A 20,264-nucleotide genomic window follows, 5' to 3' on the forward strand; every position below is an offset into this window, starting at 1 on the left:
CAACTTCTACTTTTGTAAACCTGTCATACGGCTTAAACGTCCTCCAATCATGCATGATCATGGCATTGGCAAATACATACTACGTAATTATTAATTATTATTGTTTATCTCAATTCTCCGTCATTTTTTCTAAAATCAAAATATCGAGCAGTAGCAGGGATGAACTCGCGCTAAGCCCTGAAAAATTTATACGTAAAGGAAAGTTTGCAATAAATTTCAAGAGCGTGGCGAAAGTGGGCGACGAAATGAAAAGGTTATGGTCGTCTACATTGGACAACAGTTTTGGCTTTCCATCTTCCACGCACGAGGAGCTTCGAATAAACTATTTTTTGGTTAAAGGATCCGAAATAGATTAGATCGAAGTACACCATAAGCATTTTCAAGTTCTCGATTTAAGTATGCTTTACGTCCCTCCTCCCCAACCCCCACCCCAAAAAAGTAATACACGCACTATTTACTCAAGATAGACGAGAAATCTTTCTGCAAACTTGATTCATTTCTTTTGTTACTTTTTAAAATCTTCACTCTTTTTGGCAGGAGAAATTTCAAAGAAAACTATGGGTTTCTTAATTTTTATTATTGTTGAAACATCAAGAAAAGCAACATGTAAAGTCATTAGAACTTCCATTTTTCTTTAAGAGTTTCTCACCGCAACTTTCAGCGTTGCAAGCATTTTTAAGGAATATTGACTAGTGGGGTTCAAGTGAAAGTAAGGGCCCATCGTCAAGACAAAGATAGAGTTAACTTAAATTACAACGATGTTTATTCACATTTTGGTCGCATTTATTGAGCAAAAGTAGTTTTTCGACAAAAAAACTAATAAGTAACTACATTATATAAAATTTAAAGGAATCCGCATTCACGCACAAAAGATTTTCTAATAAAATCTCTGTTTTGATAAACTTCCTCGTTTGGTACTTAATTGCATCCATGAATTGCAGGTCTTGGCTCAAAAACACAAGTCCCTTTTCTATTTTGCAAAACTTGCATGATTGAGTAGATTGTGTCTGGTTTAAGATGTTTTGTCAAATGTCTTGATATCGTTATAATGTGATACAGCTCCATCCGTTGCAATGCTGTGTGGTGTTTGCGTTGAGAATACAGAAAGAAACTTTTTAAGAATTGCATAGCTAGCGTGCGTCAGTTTTGTCGAGCGTAAAGCCTAAAATGTATCAACATTATTAATGTCAGCAACATGATTCTTACTGCTTATTTTGCCCATGACTCGCAGACATCATCAGCTCCGAAAATCTGGCTGAAAAGATATCTACTGGCAGTAATCAACTCTACAGGTAACTTTGCATTAAGGATTGCCTTCATGTTGCTTATATTAATATCTTCTTCAATATTCATTCTCTGATCAAGGAAGTTGATTGCAGATTCAATAATTGCCACAATTGACGCACAGTATTTTTTTGTCTGTACAATTCATACTCCTTATATGGCATTAACCTTGGAACTTACCGGCTTATGCTTTTCAAATTTGGTGAATGAAAGCACCATGGCTAACAACTTGAGAACATTCGACTCATTCCTGGCCTTTATATACACATCGTATGACTAGATTTCTATAACAAAGCCTATGATTACGGTATTCTCTTCAACGATATCGCTAAATTGTCTTTATGCATTGCTATCGCAGACAAAATAATTAAATAACCTGAAACTTTTTGCTCATAAAGCCTGGTTCTCAAATAGTCGTCCGAGTCGATTCATTCGTCGCAGTTGTTTCTAGAACACAAGCCAATAGAACAGAAATTCATCTACAATACTAAAAAGGCTCCATTGAGATGACTTGGACGACTATATGAGAAACAGGCTTTAAGTGATTCGGTCGTCTTTCATATAATCACGTCATCGCAAAGATATTCAACTCCGTTTCATTTTACAGTTAAACCAAGGGTATTTCCGTTGATTGATAGTTTGTATGTCAAAAATATATAATTATACCTAATTTAGTATGGGTTTTGATAAAAACAAAATGTCAAACTTTGGGTGACACAAAAATCCGTTCTCGTTTTTATCATCAATCGTTGGGGCTTGGGCTCTAGAAACAGAGGTGCTTCTTATAATTATCATTCGCAGTATATATCAACTACAAATCCATGTACGAAAATCGACGCAAATTATATTGTTATACAAACTTGTCAAAGGCCGTAGCTAGAACTTTAATGAGGGAGAGGAAGTTATTCATATACTCTGTCGTGTCCTAGTCTCGACCGATTTCTTTTGAAAGTTATTTGGTTTTCTGAAGAAATCAGTCGGCAAAAACTGAATGCATGAATAAACACGAGCAAAATTTCGGGCTCCCTAGAAAACGCGCAAAAATTTCTCATAATTCTTTTGAAATTCTAAAAATTGGTAAAAATTACTACAGGGCCTGTTCACACAGACACCAAAAGTGTCTGCTGGTATTTTTTCTCTTATTTTAGTGTTATAACCTTGCTTCGTGCTTGTAATCAAAAAGCCATAAAAACGACATTCAGGCAATTGGAATTAGACAAACACATTAATTTTCTTAAAAGTTCTAATTTTGAGGACAATACCTTAAAAGTGAGAACACTAACGATCGATTTCTCTAAGCGCATGCTCAATAAATATGACCGGTGTGACGGTTTTCTCGGGACTCGGGTGCAAGTGAGTATAGTTGCGTATGTCAACAATGTAATCATATCCTTTCGTATTTAGCCGGGTCGTTTGCATAATAAACAACCGGCTTGAAGAAAATCGATTCGTTTGCAATTGGTGCGCAGTTGCGCATCACAAATTGCAGTGAGGAAACATGGACGAGATGGACGATGTCAGTTTGGATTTTTTTAAAGAAATAGCGGAAAACGGAACTCAGGGTGAGAGTACAAGTTTTCTTAAAAAAAAAGTAATCATTAAAAATCAATTCCTCTGTTTCTAAATATTAGGTTGAAACTGTAGCACATCTGGACTATCCTATAATAGAAATATCGAAATATCAGAAAGGCTGCTGCAGAATCGCGGGCATTTAGGGAATAATTTTTTAAAATTCAGAACAGAATTGGTGGTATTTGCAAGCACAATACTATAATCACCTTAGTTTTTAATTCACTTTTGACATACGTCGTAAAAAATGCACAAAAGCTAAAGCTTTTCCTCAAGGTCTTGCTCTTATAGTACGCAGTATTTCCTTTAAATATAACGAAAAACATCGTCAGAAACATCTGTAAGGTTGTTCTATTCAGCAAGACGCTCGTTGCAACTATATTCTTTTTTCTGCTCTATCTGTTGGTGTACCAACCCTCAGTCGACGACTCTTCCAATCTTTTTATAATCTTTAAAATCATGCGGCATTCAATATTTGTTACCTCGCATTTCTGAGCCATGCATGTAGCTACACTACTTCAAAAGACAATGCGCTTTTCGGCAACATAGGCACAAGCAGTGCAAACAATTTGATCGGCGAAATTTTCATATAAATACGGGCATGATGATTCGAATATCGTTTCTTTATTTGATATCAGTTAAGAATATCGCTCTTATATTACGTGGAGATTGAACTTTTCCGGGTGTGTTGAACTAAGATCTATAAAAAGATCGATTAATTCGATTATGGCACTCGTCATATCAAATCAGCAAAGTATGCATTCGTGCGTTGCAAATGTCGTACTGTTTTATTTCTCAATTCTCTACTTCCATTGGAAATTAAACTCGAATTCTCTGACATTCACGATAAGCATGTGTTTTTGTCATCGTCGCCATTCAAAGTGCGCGTTTATTTATTTCTCCTATCCAAACGCGCCGTATCCGTTCCCCTATGTTTCATGGATTTTTTTACAGTGCTCATTGTGCTACGGTTAAATCGTTATGATATCGCTAAAAGTAACCAAGACTTTGAGATTACTGGCGTTTTTCCTGTAAATTCCGAGCAAAGCGAACTACTAAACCCGCAAACTTTCTTAGAAATAATTATATCTGCGCAGCATTTAATTAGTTTGCACTTTTGGTGGTTTGAAGTTGCTAAAGGATTTGTTTACAAATTAAATCATGTATTGCTATCTTGTTAGCGCTGTGTATCATTAGGAATCTGCATGTTGTCAAGAGGACATGAAGTGAGGTTTGGTGAACAAGAAAACAGGTCACTGTTTGTTCACGAAATATACATGTACTGGGATGTATGTGTGCATGCAGCGGTTCAGGGTCCACGCCGTCAAATGGAGAGAGACCATGATGTAATCCGTAACCGGCCACTCCTGAAATCGCTTCACACATAGAGCACGTGTTGTGCTGGCATGACAGAAAATGGCATTGCATTTTTATGTAGCATACATAAAGAGCACTATATTTCATCGCAAAGTCTCAGATACTCTTTTTGCTACACGTAGCACGGAATTTATTGCAGTAACCCAACATTCGTTGAAGGCTTTTTTTCGCACAACCTTTTTGCGGTGTTTTTGTGGTATCCTAATTGCTTATTATTTTTAAAGATGGCAGATAAGAACTCCACGTGATGTCACCGTCAGTGGCTTTTAATGGTTGTCGAAAAAACAGAAACCACACTATGTTGGACTTTGATTTTGCATGAGTGCATAATTAACAATTTATAACAGATGTCAATTGAAGTAAATGATGGACGGATCTCACCGCAGACCAGAAAGAATCGTTGTCATAGAATTTATGTTTTAATAGACACAACCGTGTTTACGTTTAACGTAAACATATTTTGCTGATTCTATTCAATCATCAATATAATAACATTGCTTCCAATTGTGACAATTAGAGTTTCAAATTTAACACGTCATCATGTTAAGAGGAATGCGTTGCCAACAGCGATAATCGAACTGTTTTTGTAATTGTAGACAACTGCTGTTTTATTTTTGTTATTATTGAGTGTCCATTATCAATAATTGTTATTTCAACTTTTGTGATTTTATTTTTAAGGTATAAGCATTGTCGACCATCTTAACTGGCAGGAACCAGTTGTACAGGTGGACAACAACTTATCATTCGACACGTAAGTGAGCTGTGTTTATACTGACGTTATCTTACTGTCTAGCATGTTGTACTTCAAAAGTTTCTATTGAAATCACTTGTGACTACGGACTATAACATATGAATTTAGACCACTCCCTAATGTCAATATGCTGCACTCCCCGGCTCGTATTCTAAAATTTCACGGAGTGCGAATAAGAAATTTCCCTTCCACCAAGTCACAGCAGTTTTAGTACAAAAGAAAAGACAAATACTGCAAAATAATCCACCATCATGTGACCTTAATATGGCCAATTCATTGAACAGTGCTTTGAAACATAATATTGTCTAAAACTAGCTATTTTTATAACAATCACACAAAAGAAAATACCGATGTTTTTTAGAAAAAAAGACATTAAATTGGCTAGGGAGTTGCCTGATACAGTCTGATGCTGAAATTCGAGTTGTTTAAATAACTTAATTTTGCGTTTTCACAAGAATATATATATGAGCTGCTCCACGCTCATAGTCAGAACGATAATTGGAGAAATGTGGGCAATGCTCATAAGTATATATATATATATTTATTTTATAATCCGCAAACAACAATTACCAAATTTTTAACTGAAAAGAGGATATGTCATCCAATATTAGTAAACCAAATACCAATACATAACGAAACAATTCTATTCCAGCTTCTCATCATTGGATTCTTCATTGCTGCCTCTAACCCCCCCTGGATCAGACCCAAATACTCCTACGTCGATATTTGATCGAAATTTTGATGTAACCATGGCAGGTAAGACACCTTCTCTGTCATTCAACGAAGCTTGGGAAGGAGGATACATCTTCACCCTCCCCTCCATAGATTTATATCCTTGTTTTCATACTCCTTGCGCAAGAGCATTTATCTATACCTCATACTATAACAAAGTTTTAAGATTGTCTCTGACTTAATGTTATAAAGAAGTAGAGATACAAAGGCAACATCAGGTTTACTTACACGAGACACGTCAGAGACGTCACGAGATGTATCGATGGGTTCTTAATAAAGTGGGTTGGAATTTTCGTGTGCAGTTGCTCATCATCATGAGTTATGTAAGATCTGATGTAATCCGTCTTTCGAGTAAGCCGATTTGAAACATTCCACAAAATCAGCTTATTTTTAGCGTGAGTAGGCGTCATTGTATTGGTATTGATTGCTATCTTGGTGACTGGTAGGAACAAACTCACTCATGTCGGACTTTGTACTTGTTCACATGGCCCATGCGTTGTTTGTGGTCATTTGATGACTGATCTATTTTATATAAGAGCATCTTTAGTGGTCACGTAGCAGACATGTGCACTTTGCGCAGTATGAACACTCCAATGTACCAATGTGCGACACAAGAGGTTCATTGTCTTTCTAATGACTCAATTTTCATGAATTGATTTTGCAAACGCTGATCTGGTTGGATTATAAATTTTGTCAAATAAAAAAAATGCTGTACAGTAGCTCCTGCCAGTAGCTTTGCCTGGTTAAATCTTCTTTAAAACAGTTTCTTATGAATTATTTCTTGTGATAGATGGCCAAGCATAAATATACGTTGAGATTCTTTAACTAAGCTAGCGAGTACGGCTGTATTATTCTTGAGTTTGTATTTGTATGCTTTTAGATTTCCCGAACGTCATACAATTACAATATGTCGTGATCACTGATCAATGCAATAGTATTGATATATCCTTCAATGCGTCCATTTGAGCGACCTTAATTTCTGCCATATGTAGGAGGAAACACATCATTAGGATTTATAGGGTCAATAATACATACGAATTTCGCTTAGGTAGCTCTTGGCACCCTATGCATTGCACAGCATTCCTTATTCTTAAATTGGTATTCGTAAATAAATTTTAATGTACGAGTTTGAGATTCCAAGTTTGAAACATCCTGTTCCGTATTTTATCAATGTTTTTTGTTGCATCCGAATCTTACATAAGCTCATAACAACAAGAGGCTCACTAAATTGTCTAAATATGTAGCTCTGTAAAATAATCTCCCTAGATATGGTTTATAATGTCTCTCTGGTGTAATGGAGTAAGTTAACGTTAAAAATGCTTTTACTAGATTCTGGACAAACCTGTTTAACTGACGCACCAGAACTGGAACGCTATCTAAGACGGACTAAGTGAGTACGCTCATATTGCAAGTCTCATGTCGTACCTGTGGTTTGATCGTTTTTTCTGTGTGCTCACTTTTTTTGGGAATGCTACAAATACGATGATCTTGCACTATATGGATCCTTTTCTTTGTTAAATTAGTTTAGCCGGTATTTCCTGAGTTTCGAAGCAGACAATTTACGAGTTTAGATCATGTTCACGCGTCGGCCTGAAGTATAACAATAATCTTCCTATCAAAACAAGATTTCATCGCTTAATATTAAAGATAGCGTTGGCTTCGAAAGGTCTATGATAGGTCTGAAATGAAATCTGCAGAGAGACGTAGCTAATATTGCTAAAATTAGAAAATGAGGTGGAATTAGAAGATATTTGCGAAGAAACGTTACCTTCAGATGCATGAAGAATGATATTTTTGAATTCAACAATCAGTATTGAACGAAGAAAAATATTTAGTTATTTTACTTTTAGTCCTCTGCAAAGCAAGGACATCAAACGTAAAGTCTCCACTGAAAGCGAAAGAGAAGATGTCAAACCGATGAGATTGAAAAGCATTTCTCAGAGTGGGTGACTTTTCGTTCTTTCATTATTTAGTTCGCGAAAAAGAGAGAAAGTGTTCGCAAAACGTGTCATGTGAAATTAAGAAAACGTAATGAAGCCGACTGTTTGCGTTCTAAATTCACCAAAAAGCCTTGAGCGATTCCCATGTTGTACTCTCGTCATAACACTTAAAGTGCCTGTATAACCCTCAGGGAAATAATCTATGTAGATAGAATGGATCATTTTAAGAACATTTGAAATATATTTTATTAGAAGAAAGTTGGTTTATCCTTGACTTTTTTGGCCTCAAAGTTGGCTTTTTGGTGTTTGGCCGTGAGGTGCTATGATCAATCACCTAGAATCCAATTTACTAGATGACTGACTCCGCCAATAATGTGTAGTAATGAGTGAGGCAAACCGCCATCTTGAAAGGTGGTAAAACTGACAATATTTACGAATAATATCTGCTTTTGCTAAGTTGATATAGAGTTGCAAAGTTCATAGTTTAGATTTAATTCTTCAAATGTTTGATAGGACGGGTTTTTTAAACTTTGCTTTAACTTACTTTTCATTTTGAGTTTTACTTTTTGCCACCTTTCGAGATGGCGTCCTTGCCTCACCTTGACACGGTAGTAAGACATCTAGAAGACTGGGTTCTAAATCAATGGCTGTGACTATGTCTAGTTATTCGGACGTGACGTACATTATAGAGCACGCTGCTTTTTGAGGGTATAGTTTATAAAGACATTTGTAGCAAAGTCGAGGAATATATTTTTATTAAACTTTTTTTGTATTGTGCTCTTTGTAATTGAATCACACTATAATTCCACGGCGTTAAAAAGCAGTGTATTCTCCAATGTACGTCACGTCTGGTGAACTAGACCCAGTCATTGAACCTCACAGTCAAACACAAAAAAAGCCAACTTCGGCGCCCAAAAAGTGAAGGACGATTAAATTTTCGTTGGATAAATTATATTGCATTAAAGTCATCGATTCTATCTAAATAGATTATTTTCCTGAGGGTTATATAAGCACTTTAATCTCATTATTCCAATTGCACAAAAACCATATGAGGCACTCAAGATCTAAAATGAAATTACGATGTTCATAGAGGGATACAAACTTCCTGAAATAAGTGTTTTGTAAGCCGTTCAAAGTACAGTTTGACGTGTACGAATAAAAAGAATGCAGAACGCCTCTTGTCACACGTTGGTTCTTCAAAAATATTAATATTTTTGGTAACTATTTCATTTTCAGGTGATTCGGGAGAATGTCCCCAAGCACAAAATAAAAGAGCAATCAGATGGACTAAATGTGATACAGAAGAATGGCATAAAATATACGAGTCCTCTGTTCAATCGTAAGCTCGTTTTTTACAGAAATCGATCGCAATGGACGTTGTTTCAACGCAAGCTTTTTATTTAAACTTCCATTAAGCAGTTTTTTATCTTTTTTTATGCTCTCTTTGGTAGGGAAGAGCCATGTCTTCATATCACCTGTGATAAAGGGTTATCTTTTTCCCCGGCAGAAAGTGTTTTCATCTGCCAGAAAAAGAATCATTTTCAGGTTTGAAAGTTGTTGTTATAGTTTTCTCAAAGATTGCTATATGAGCAGATGCAAAAGCATGCAGTTTTTTTTTCGCCAGTCCTCAGCTATGAAGTGTTTGCATGTGACGTCAAAGCGGCCTTGTTGGGGGAGTACATCAAAGTGCTGATGCTAAAAACAGAGCATGAAATTAACAGAAATTGTTTTCATTATATGCGATTTCCCCCAACGATGGCAACTGATGAAAACACTCTATCTGATAATCGTAAGCGTTTCATACAAAATGGTTTTATCGAAACACTACACAGAAAGAAAGCTCCCCTCTAATAAACAAATTATTATAAGTGCTTAATGAATGAGATTTAGCGAGCCCCAGAAACGCCAATTGTGATTAGCATGTTTTCATTCGATAATCTGTGTATGACGGCTACCATGGAAAATAAATTTGCTGAATAGTGAGTAATAATGTTATATTACTTTTCAATGCTAATCTTGAAATAGGGTGTTTTTGAATTCAAGAGACGACACGTACTTTTTTAAAACACGAGCGACCTCATTCTATACTTAGCATTTAGCAAATCACCTTAAGTCTATTACTTAGTGCTGCGTTAAATCATCTGAAATCATTGACCTCAAATACAAGAAACGCTACCTGAAGCAATGAATTGAAGTCAACTCTTACACCCAAACACGCAAGATTACACCAGAGTGAAAATTGATTGAACTACGCACGCGTGGCTGGGGGTAATCTCGCGTGGCTGGGTGTAAGATTTGGCTTGAACAAATTATCAGGCTTTTCTATTACAGGCAGTATTCCATGTATTTTAGTTCAATGTCTGGAATAGATTAATTTAGAATTTACAGCAATATATCTGGAGGAGAACTTTGTTCTTGTGTTGTCTTTATATATCTAGATTGAAAAATATATTCGCCTATACATGAGCGATTCTCCCGTTGTGTTCGTCATTGACGCACTAATTATATTTTATGTTTGGGATTAAGAGTAGACAATAATCAAGACCTAATAAACAATTGTGTCTTAGAAAACTTTATCTGAAAACATATGCTGTTGTAATTATTTTACTATTTCGTGAGAGGTACGACAGCAAATGTGCAACGTCCCGTGACGTGTGTGACCAGCATGGAAAAATTTAAATTTAAGTGTAAGCTCTTCGCACAAATGGCACACTCTGTGAACTTTGATACCTGCATCAAAGTAATCCAATAATCCTCATTTAATGATTGCAATAATCCTCAACTGAAACAGGCATTTTCAATATTATAACACATGATATGTTTTCGTGCAGGCTAAACTTCAAAGAATTGCCCAATTGCAGACTTTTAATTTGAATTTTTCGTTTCAGTTCTGGCATTTCTTTTGCGTTTTATAAATATTTGCAATTTAAAATTCTGTCGGTTACGATTTACAAATTTTTGTTGCTCCTGATTTACATATACAAAAGCCAAAAAAGGATACGTTACAAGAGAAAACAATTTTGACAATGGCATAAAGATGGTCAAAATGGCTCGTTTCCTGGCAGAAAAATGCCAGAAAAAGAACCATTTTCAACCATCTATATACCATACAATTACTTCTTATAAACTTCATTCTTGTTATGTGCTGGTTTGTTTTGTCCACTTTTGTTCTTCCCGTTAAAGGGCATATGACTAAAAAATTATACTACTCAAATTATTAATTATTAATTATTAATTATTAAATTATTAATTGTTTCATTTAACAGAACTTTGAAAATGATAGTTTTCTTTCTAAAACAATTTCTGAATATCTCTTTTCATTACGGAAATATTGAAGTTTTTGTAATGTCCGATCCATACAACTTTCTACGTCATTTTTAATATCTTTTCCCAACATCTTTTATATTCAAGTCCACTTTTGGTTGAAATAATTATGCAATTGTTTATACCATGAGCTCTTCACAATTTTGGGAACTCTGAACGGTTGAGGTAATATATCGGCAAATATACCTGCTATTTCAAATTCTCATTATGCAAAATGACGTAGAAAGTTGTATACATTGGACATTACAAAAACTTCAATATTTCGGGAATGAAAAGAGATATGCACAAACTGTTTTAGAAAATGCACTGTCATTTTTAAAGTCCTGTTAAATGAAACTATAATTTCATTAGTAAAATTTTTAACTTATGTTACTTTAAATATTTGCATTCGATTTAAGCCATTTTCCATTTCTTTACGACAATGTAGATTTCTTTAAATCTGGAAATGGTCTTTGGAAATGCAACTCTTGTTGAAGTTGATGTAAGTATATCCAAGTTATTGATCCCTGGTACAATTTTGCAGCATAAAAATCAACAAATGATACGATTTTTCAGGGTGCTTTTGAACGCGTAAATTTCTGCAAGATTCATCTATACGCTTTAAAGGTACAATAAAATATTTTTTCTCAACGCATTGTGCACTTTTCTTTTTTTTGTCTTGAGGGTCTTCACGATATAACGTGTGTCTTCAGGGTAGTTTATTCATGAGAAGCAGTTTGACGGTCAAGTTATAAATCAGTAGTCGTATTATCACTGGATACGGAAATTTTTTTCGTTTAATGAACGTCCTATTTTGGCGGCACTTCAAACGTGATACCAATTTATGTCCATCCTCATTTCCAGGCTGAATCTCCTCAAAAGAAGGTTAACATTGAGCAGTCCAGTGCCGATAGATCAAAACGGCCTTATGTGCCAGTAAGGTACGGCATAGAATGAGTTTTCCAAACTGCTGACTACATGCAGAGACACCAAACAGGCGGAAGGGCATTGCGGGAGATATTGTCAGCGTGAAAACGTTTTGGTGCGCATTCATCTGCATTCAATATTGTTGTCTGTATCAATGAATAAGCACCCCGTGTAGTGGGATCTTTGTTCTCCAGAGAAATGCCGGTCCCCTGCGTCGCGCTTGCACTTATCGCATGGAAAAGAAATTTTATTTTAGTTTAAATGAACTTGTGTCAAACAGAATTACATTTTTTGATGCACATTCCATCACGCAGCCTTAGCCGAAAAACACACGGTTAGATTATTAGAAGTAGGTTAAATTAAATTATTAGTTAAATTATCAGAAGTTATTAACAAGCGACGACATCAGCTTATCTGTAATTCTCATCATTGCGTTGATATAAATTGTTATTGAATAGAATTCCCAACGGATCCTCGACGAAAACGCTGACGATTGGTCGATTACATTTCTGGTGAGTTATATTTCAATTGAGTGAGATGAGAATGTAATATTATATGATAATACTTCCTACCTCTCTCTAATATATACCGTACACGGTCAGTCAAGGTACATACGTCTGTTTGCACGCACGCTATTTATTGGTCAAATACAATTTTATGGTCGTAAGCAAAAATTTTCTATGTGAGAAATCTATGCATTTTCTAAAACATAATGTCGATTTCAGCTTTTGTCCACCAGCTGTCCATTCTAATAATAATGATCATGTGATATTGAGGAAACTGTTCCATGAATTATTTCTTTATACAAGTTCTCTCTATATATATCTATATATATTATTTTATAAACGTTCTCTGTGTTTTACATATAATACTTGAAATAATTTTTGGAAAATCTATACGAATCTCTCATTTTGTTTCATACATCTTGCGTTCCATTGTGCTCAATTGCATTTTATTGTGCTTGTCATGCATTACAGTTGAGCTATTCGCAGCATTTTCGCTGCAATTCTGAAGCACGTTCATAACTCGATTTCATTCCATGATGGCAGTTGCTGTGTCGGGTTTAGTAGAAAAGTACGAATGATTTTTTTATCTTTGTATAGTGAAACGACCTCAAACAATATGCGAAAACAGGGCAAACTAAATCCAGATCAAAGGTAGAAATTTCAATATATAATTATGTTCGTTTGAATAAGTCTGAAGACAAAAAATAAGAACAAGAAAGTGGATAAACCCATTTAAAACTTTTCCAAATCATGATGATATTTCCGATTTCCATGATACGACTTTGCTTTGGTTTTTAAGCTGTCAAAACCTTGTCACAAACTAATTTAATTGTATATCTTTGCTTTACGATAACACGAAAACAGTTACGGCAAATTTCAAATGATTTTTTCAGTTGGTTTTTATTTCATTTGCAAGCACTCTTCTTGGCTTGCAACCAATCATTTGGAATTTAAGTGTCCCCAGCCAGCTTTGGATGATCATGCGCAAATGCATGCATTGATAAATGCTTGTATCGGATCTCCAACATGCATGGCTAAATAGCAAGTCAAGAATGTCTAAAAGAAGCGTAGCGTATGTACTAATTTCATCTGGTACAGTATTTTTAAAATGGCTTATTTGAAATAATGGTACAAATAACTACCCAATGAGACTCTCAGGAGTACATAAGCTAAGGCATAAAATACATTTCTAGGTATAATTCCCTGCTTTGCTTTCTTTAATGAATTTCGGTGTGGGTATAATCATATATCTTTGCTCTTACCGGCTCTATGATTGTTGTTATGTTATATGCTGTGTGGCATTCACCAAGAACTAGAACAATGCTTATTTGTATGCCGCGTACCTTCAGGTTCAGTTTCCTGGGCCAGTATAGCTACTTGAACAAAATCGACGATGTTCACTTTTGCTCTGGGAAACAGCTGAAAGGATTATAGCTAAATAACAAATAAAAGTTTCAGTCATTTGCTTTTGTCTTAGAGACCAAAGGCACTCTATTAATTTTTGTGATGTATAACCTTATAAATTCAAGAAACCAAAATCATTCCCTTTGCTTTTCTCGTCGTCTGCAACAGCTCATCGCTGACCTTTTTGTCGTTTGAACGAGCCTTGCATCGCGCATGTCTTGTTTATATTTGTTGGGTGCCTGCGACTCTAGGGCTAGGCTATCCCGTGAGGTAGCAGTGCCTGGCACGCATACTTGTAAGAAAAGTCACGAAAGTTCTTTGAATGCATATGATTCGCTTTTTTTCTGTGGAATATGGCACAACATTCTAGAACATTTCCACGACGAAACGTTTGATCTTTTCTCAACTCGAGCGTTTGCGTTTTCGAGATCAATTGTGGCATTCATGTGCCAGCTGGCATAGTTTTAGTTTGAATCGACGTAATATCGAATTTATCTTGGGTACTTTCTAACAATTATGTATAAGGGCAATAAATTTGTGAATAGTTGCATTCGTAAACGTTTATTTATTAAACTAAAATTTATCGAGGGTACTTTCTAACAATTATGTATAAGGGCAATAAATTTGTGAATAGTTGCATTCGTAAACGTGAAGAGCAATTTTAGAACAGATTTTCTGCTAAGTTTTGTCAATAGTAAATGCAGTAAGGGTTAGAGATTACTTTGTGTGCTTGTGTGACAAGCATGTTTACAGTGGAAGGAAGCTGTAGCACACATTTAATTGGTTTTACTATAATGGGCGTTGATTTTCATCGAGGTGCAGTATTTCAGTAGAAAAACCATTTCATGCCGGAGTGGGTTTCATATCACGAAGCGTTTTAGACACATTCATCTTGGGAATTTTTGAAAAAAATACGTTTTCAGGGTTATTATTACATAATTAAACTTGTATTTTGTGTCTTATTGTACCAGGAACTCGTGCAGTTATTGTTCATGTTTTTCACATCAGCAAATTGATCCGTATACACATACATACATACAGACGTCATTTATGAGTTAGCTGCTAATGCTAATTGGATATTGACGCAAATTTTTAGAAAAAAAATACAAAATACTTGACTTGTGAAAAAAATGAATTCGACTCTCGCGCTACCCGCATTGCTTTCATATTTTAAACGAAAATATTTTTCGTTTTTGAATTGCTGCTTTGTGCCTTGTTCCAGTCTTCTTTAAATGAATCATTCGTTCAAGGAATCTGTCGCTTAATCTTACGAAACCATATTGTATCTTGTATATGGATGTAGGTATTTTCAACTTGTTGTTGATATCCGTGCGTACACGAATGAAGGAAATTATTCCATATGTCGACAGGTTTCCGAAAGAGTTATTGTGAGGGTGAGTCACTCGTTAAACTAGCTATATTAAGTGTTTTCCAAGATACGCAGTTTCGCTGTTTCTTATTTCCTTGTGTTCTGATCAACATTATCAGTTCTAACTCATGCAAATGAAGTAGGTCGAATAGAATTTAAAGAAATGTTTTGGAAGATCAAAAGCTATTGACCATATGAAATTTTGAGCCAAGTTTCCTTGGACAATCTAGTGACATAGACATTCCATTCTATATGCTAAAACAAAATAAAACAGATTCCGAAAACAGACATCTCATTTTCTTCATATTCAAGATGATACAAGAGTTTTAGACAACAGATTGTGTAATATTTGGAATAAAGACGAAATATTACACAATCTGTTTTCTAAAACTCTTGTATCATTTTGAATATACAGAAAACGAGATGTCTATTTTCGGAATCTGTTTTATTTTGTTTTATTTAAATTGTCTGCTTGTCCTGGTTATTCTATATGCTATAATGCGTTTTCTTCAGGGAAATTTTTTTCATGTTTAGAACCTTTTTTCTCTATGCATGTCCAATATAATTGAACTATTAGTTTTATATACATAATAAGTTCTTTCACGTAGAGCTATTTGCTGAGGATGCAGGATTACTCATGTACGGGTTTTGTCAATTCATTTTTTATCAAGGCATCAAATCCGGGGCAATTCGAAAACGATGTTGCTCTTTGGTGCAAAGACAAGAGTGGCGATTGTGTTTACAGAATGGTATGTTGAACTATTGTTATGTACATCTTTGAAACGATTGCGTGATGATTTTCAATGATCATAAGTAATGGAGTATAGGGTGTTTAAAAAACTTGAGGGTGGACATAAAGAAAGTTATTGGTACGAAGTTGAATTTGAATTAAACGATAAACATGCTACCTAGCTTTTTGCAGTCATTCACCGCGCTCTATCATAATAAATGAGAGTTAACGATCTCACCACGCAGTCGACGTATATAGTACCGCAGAAATCGATTATGAAGACGTCTTTCTGTGAGTACCGCCATGCATTCGTCAGGTGCCGCTGGGTTTTAATGCGTATGATTACAACACTCATGCGTAGATAAAAACAAAATAAGTCGTTGAACCTTCTTTCCTCATGTATATGAAATTACATAGAAAAAAACAACCCGCTTAGAAACTTAAGTCGTATATATCTTTTGCTATGAGCAGCGATTTTAAAGTTTAAAGGACGAAACGCTAAGTATAATGATGTTGTAAAATGTAGACTCTTAAATGAAGTTTTGTTTTTCTCTCTGGAATGATCGGGCCTTTAGAGTTTCGATCATATTTAGGTGCCTTATATCCTGAACTTTATATTTCGTTGTTTAGAATATGTATCATCTACAATCGAAACAACGTTTGTACTTTATCTTAATAGGGGCATGTCGGTATCAACACAGACGAACCAGATCAACCCCTGACTGTAAATGGAAATATAAAATTAACTGGTGTATGGCTAACACCATCTGATGTTCGACTTACCGAAGGTATCCTTCAGGTAAAGCGCAAGAGCAGTATTGTATATGTCGGTTTTGTAAGAATGTAACGACGTCCTAGTTTTCTGCCTATGTATTGAGCACGATAACATTCTTGAAATCAACTTTAATTTTGATCGTCAAAGATAATTCCATCCGATTACAAGCCTTTGACATATGATTGAAAATAGCATATAGGTATTGATCTCAGCCTCCTTTTCAGAGTCAAAGTCTTTTGAACTCGATCGGGGTGGATACTAAAATGATAAATGGCTCATGTGACCTATAACAGGCTTTTGATTGCTGCCAAACGTGTTTCTGTCAGCCTTATCAGCTTGCGTGTGTGAACTCAATGATCACAATGTTGCTTCGTGGTCATTCCACAATATTTAAGCGAATTCCATGCGAAGCTTTGCAAAAATTTCTTCTTAGTTTTAAGGTGGCAAAAACAAACACAAATAATTGGAGATAGCAAAAGCCACACATGAAGATTCAATAGTTCTTTGAATCAGATGCCTTACGAATCACTTTTTTCGAGACGACAAATTATTGAAGCGAGCATTTTTAATATAGGCGGACACTCGTAAAAACTTGGACAACATCAACAGCATGAAACTGTATCGATATCGCTACAACAAGATGTTCCTACAACACGCTGGCCTTGCATCCGAGAAAACTGATGAACATTTGGGAGTATTGGGAAGTGATCTTCGTGCCATGATACCAGACGCTGTTACCGAGAGCGTAAGTCTATGAATAACCGGATCTTGTTTATCTTTTAACCGCTTTAGTTTTAGCTTTAACCGCTTTTGACCGCACCGTCACGCACGTATTTAACGATAGCGTGTTGATGGGTCACTTGGGTTGGAGCCTTTGATGTTTTTGCCTCACGCATGTTGTACCGCCCATATTGGCTACAATTATTCCAACAAAATATCTAGGGTTTTTTACTTGTTCCAAACCACTAAAATGACCCAACGTTATTTCTTAAGTTGCAATATTTTCGATTTCATAACGAAGAAATGACGTCATGTTATTGCAGTGGTTGAAAACAAATGAAAAACCCTAAGTTTATCTTGCTGGAATAATGGTGACCGATAACCTTTGCCGACTATCCTTGGCCAAGTCACAGGCTTATGACCGATATATTGTCAGTTTAAAGGTTGAAAGGAAAAAAATATTTCCCTCCTAATATTTCAAACTTGCCTAAACCTGTTAAACTTGTCTACGTCAAGGACATGTGAATGGAAGGAATATCGCAAACGGTTTGGTATGAACCGTATGATTGTGTGTATGTTATGGTTTAGCCCATGCCTTGTAGAGTTTGTCGCTATCAATTTATATCAATTACTGAGCGTACACGTACAATATTATTGTATATTTTGGGTGTATTATGGTTAGGTAATGGTTTGAGCATGACCACGTGTGTTCTATGGTATTTAGAGCTCCGAGCATTAGATAGAAACTCACGAGGGAGAAGCCGGAATAAGTTTATATCTAATGCGAGAAACTTTAAATTCCATGGAACAAAAGTGATCATTCTCTAACCGTCTTAGAATATGGCCAAGCTACGAGAGTGTTTATTTAACCTCACTAGTATTTTTATTTATAGTATACTAATAAACTATTGTTCTCCATTGTTTTTACTCAAGATGCATTTTATTTGAGCTTTCTAGCCAACAGCACTTCACGAGTTTTAGGCACTATGAGATATAGAACATCAAAATATAGGATGTTGATTGGCCGAGTGGCTTTGGCTATGTTCTCAGCAACGAAAGACTTGATTATTCTGATGATCAATCATCTCATTGTCTGACCTAGCTACAAGATGATTATTAGTTCGACTCCATTTCTACGTTTTTTCCTTATTGCAGACTGATATCCCGCTGCGAGATGGAAATGTCCTTAAAGATATTCCAATGATCAATAAGGTATGTCATTGACAATTTCACAACGTTCAGTGACCTCAAGTTGAAAAGCAGGTCGGTCGATTTTTAACGAAGGTCTTTGATCGTCAAAAATCTTCGTGGGAGCTCGTTTTTTCAAACACTGCACGCATTCCAAAGATAACCACAAATATTGTGCTAAGTGTGGATTTGTGCTTTAAGACTTCGTGAGTCAAACAGCATGTATTAGCTGTTGTTGACTGCAAATTATAATGCGTAACAATTAGATGAATCAATTTTCCATTAGGAAAAATAAATTCTCAAACGCTTCTGCCTTTGTGTTGTGTTATTAGAAAAATTTTACGACAGTGTGCAACAATGACGTAGTCTTAGTATGGTATAAATTTTACTAACTTAAAAATTATTTGTCTCTGAACAATAAACATGAAAATTTCTCAACTTTAATTGGTATGTAGAGCATTGTAATATATATTTGATAAATACTAGTGCCAAAAATAGAAAATCTCCATGTCCAATAAGGGAAATATCCGGGCGAATTTGTTTATATGATATTTTTAACAATGCTCCTGATAGATGAGTATATATAACAGTCAAGTACATAGAATAATACAAGGCAATAAAATAAAACATTTCACAAGTTGCAAATTGAAATTATTACAAACCAAAGCAATTAGAATGTCTGGCATAAGTTTAAGTAGATTTTCTTTTGCCACCAAGTCCATAGTTCACTTGTTTTGGCTACGTGTGAAAGCTATGGAGTTGTGAAAAACATAAATGACGAAATTGAAAAATACGAGCTAAATAAATCGCTGAAATGTTCCTACAGCGTAGTTAAAGATTAACAGAATTGAGAATTTTTGCCATGTATATTATTAGTAAGTAATAGCAGTGTCTCACTTTTTTTCTTCTAATTTGCACTCGAAACCATACTATTACATATAGTTAAAACCCTCATAAACCATTTTTGTCAACAGGACCGATTGCTGATGGAATCAATAGGATCTATCCAAGAACTTTCAAAAATTGCAGTGAGTTGTAAATCTTTCTATTTTCAAAATATTTCAAACTAGTTTCCATCGTATTGATCACCTTTGATTGTAAAATGACGAAAGAAGAGTCATGTTGATAATGGTTTGGTTTACTAACACGACACATGCGCATTTTTATTTTAGAAAGTTTTGACAACTCGACTGGTTGAGTTGGAAACCAAGAACGAGATTTTGGAAGTCATTTTGAAAAATATGGTTTCTGAATCCATGGAGACAACTTAGCATTTAAAGAAAATTGAAAAACTAAAAATTTGGTGTCATTTTTGTATCGAATGTGTCATCAAAACATGGCGTCGCTTGAACAGTTTTACTATCTGTGGATTTAAGATGATTTTCGATATAACGAAATTTGAGGCATTTGATTTAAATTAAAACTTCCAATCGTTTCTTTTACCACTATGTCTACTTATTTGCTTTGTAAATATGTAAATAATAAAAAGAGTTATTCAACTTTAGCAGAGAAACACTACATACTTGCATTAGGCTAGTTTAGATCTTCAAATAACAAAATAAAGAATACTTTTTTTACAAATTAGCAGCGGTCGGAATCCCACTGTCGATCCTGCTTTCTGTTTGTCAATAGCAGGCGGCGTAGTTTCTGACCGCGGTCCGCGGTCATTACTTTTATGTTTGGTACAAT

The 20,264-nt window shown here is 35.2% G+C and overlaps 1 protein-coding gene and 1 long non-coding RNA gene across 4 annotated transcripts; one reads left to right on the forward strand and one right to left on the reverse strand.

Annotated features, from left to right (window-relative positions):
- Positions 1 to 556: 556 nt before the first annotated feature.
- Positions 557 to 17,258, reverse strand: LOC124434796. 3 transcript variants are annotated; one of them, XR_006944888.1, is made up of 5 exons: positions 16,676 to 17,258; positions 13,905 to 14,300; positions 13,733 to 13,823; positions 3,063 to 3,553; positions 557 to 2,943 (listed from the first exon to the last, which is right to left on the reverse strand). It is a non-coding gene; the product is annotated as an uncharacterized LOC124434796 (long non-coding RNA). The 3 variants fall into 3 exon arrangements; XR_006944889.1 differs by lacking the exons at positions 557 to 2,943; positions 3,063 to 3,553 and adding exons at positions 5,221 to 6,235; positions 7,139 to 7,325; XR_006944887.1 differs by lacking the exons at positions 557 to 2,943; positions 3,063 to 3,553 and having other exon boundaries at positions 12,504 to 13,823.
- Positions 2,704 to 20,156, forward strand: LOC124434791 (myelin regulatory factor-like). Its single transcript, XM_046984701.1, has 19 exons — positions 2,704 to 2,846; positions 4,909 to 4,981; positions 5,634 to 5,737; positions 7,043 to 7,103; positions 7,564 to 7,655; positions 8,890 to 8,992; positions 9,105 to 9,198; positions 11,405 to 11,458; positions 11,533 to 11,583; positions 11,821 to 11,897; positions 12,342 to 12,395; positions 12,987 to 13,040; positions 15,097 to 15,187; positions 15,834 to 15,911; positions 16,572 to 16,691; positions 17,242 to 17,412; positions 18,543 to 18,599; positions 19,550 to 19,603; positions 19,748 to 20,156. Exons 1-19 carry the CDS (start codon positions 2,783 to 2,785, stop codon positions 19,844 to 19,846), a joined length of 1,551 nt encoding a protein of 516 aa, XP_046840657.1. The 5' UTR covers positions 2,704 to 2,782; the 3' UTR covers positions 19,847 to 20,156.
- The last annotated feature ends 108 nt before the right edge of the window (positions 20,157 to 20,264 follow it).

The sequence above is a fragment of the Xenia sp. Carnegie-2017 genome, unplaced genomic scaffold (assembly GCF_021976095.1).
Source record: "Xenia sp. Carnegie-2017 unplaced genomic scaffold, XeniaSp_v1 HiC_scaffold_14, whole genome shotgun sequence".
NCBI classification, from domain to species: domain Eukaryota; kingdom Metazoa; phylum Cnidaria; class Anthozoa; order Malacalcyonacea; family Xeniidae; genus Xenia; species Xenia sp. Carnegie-2017.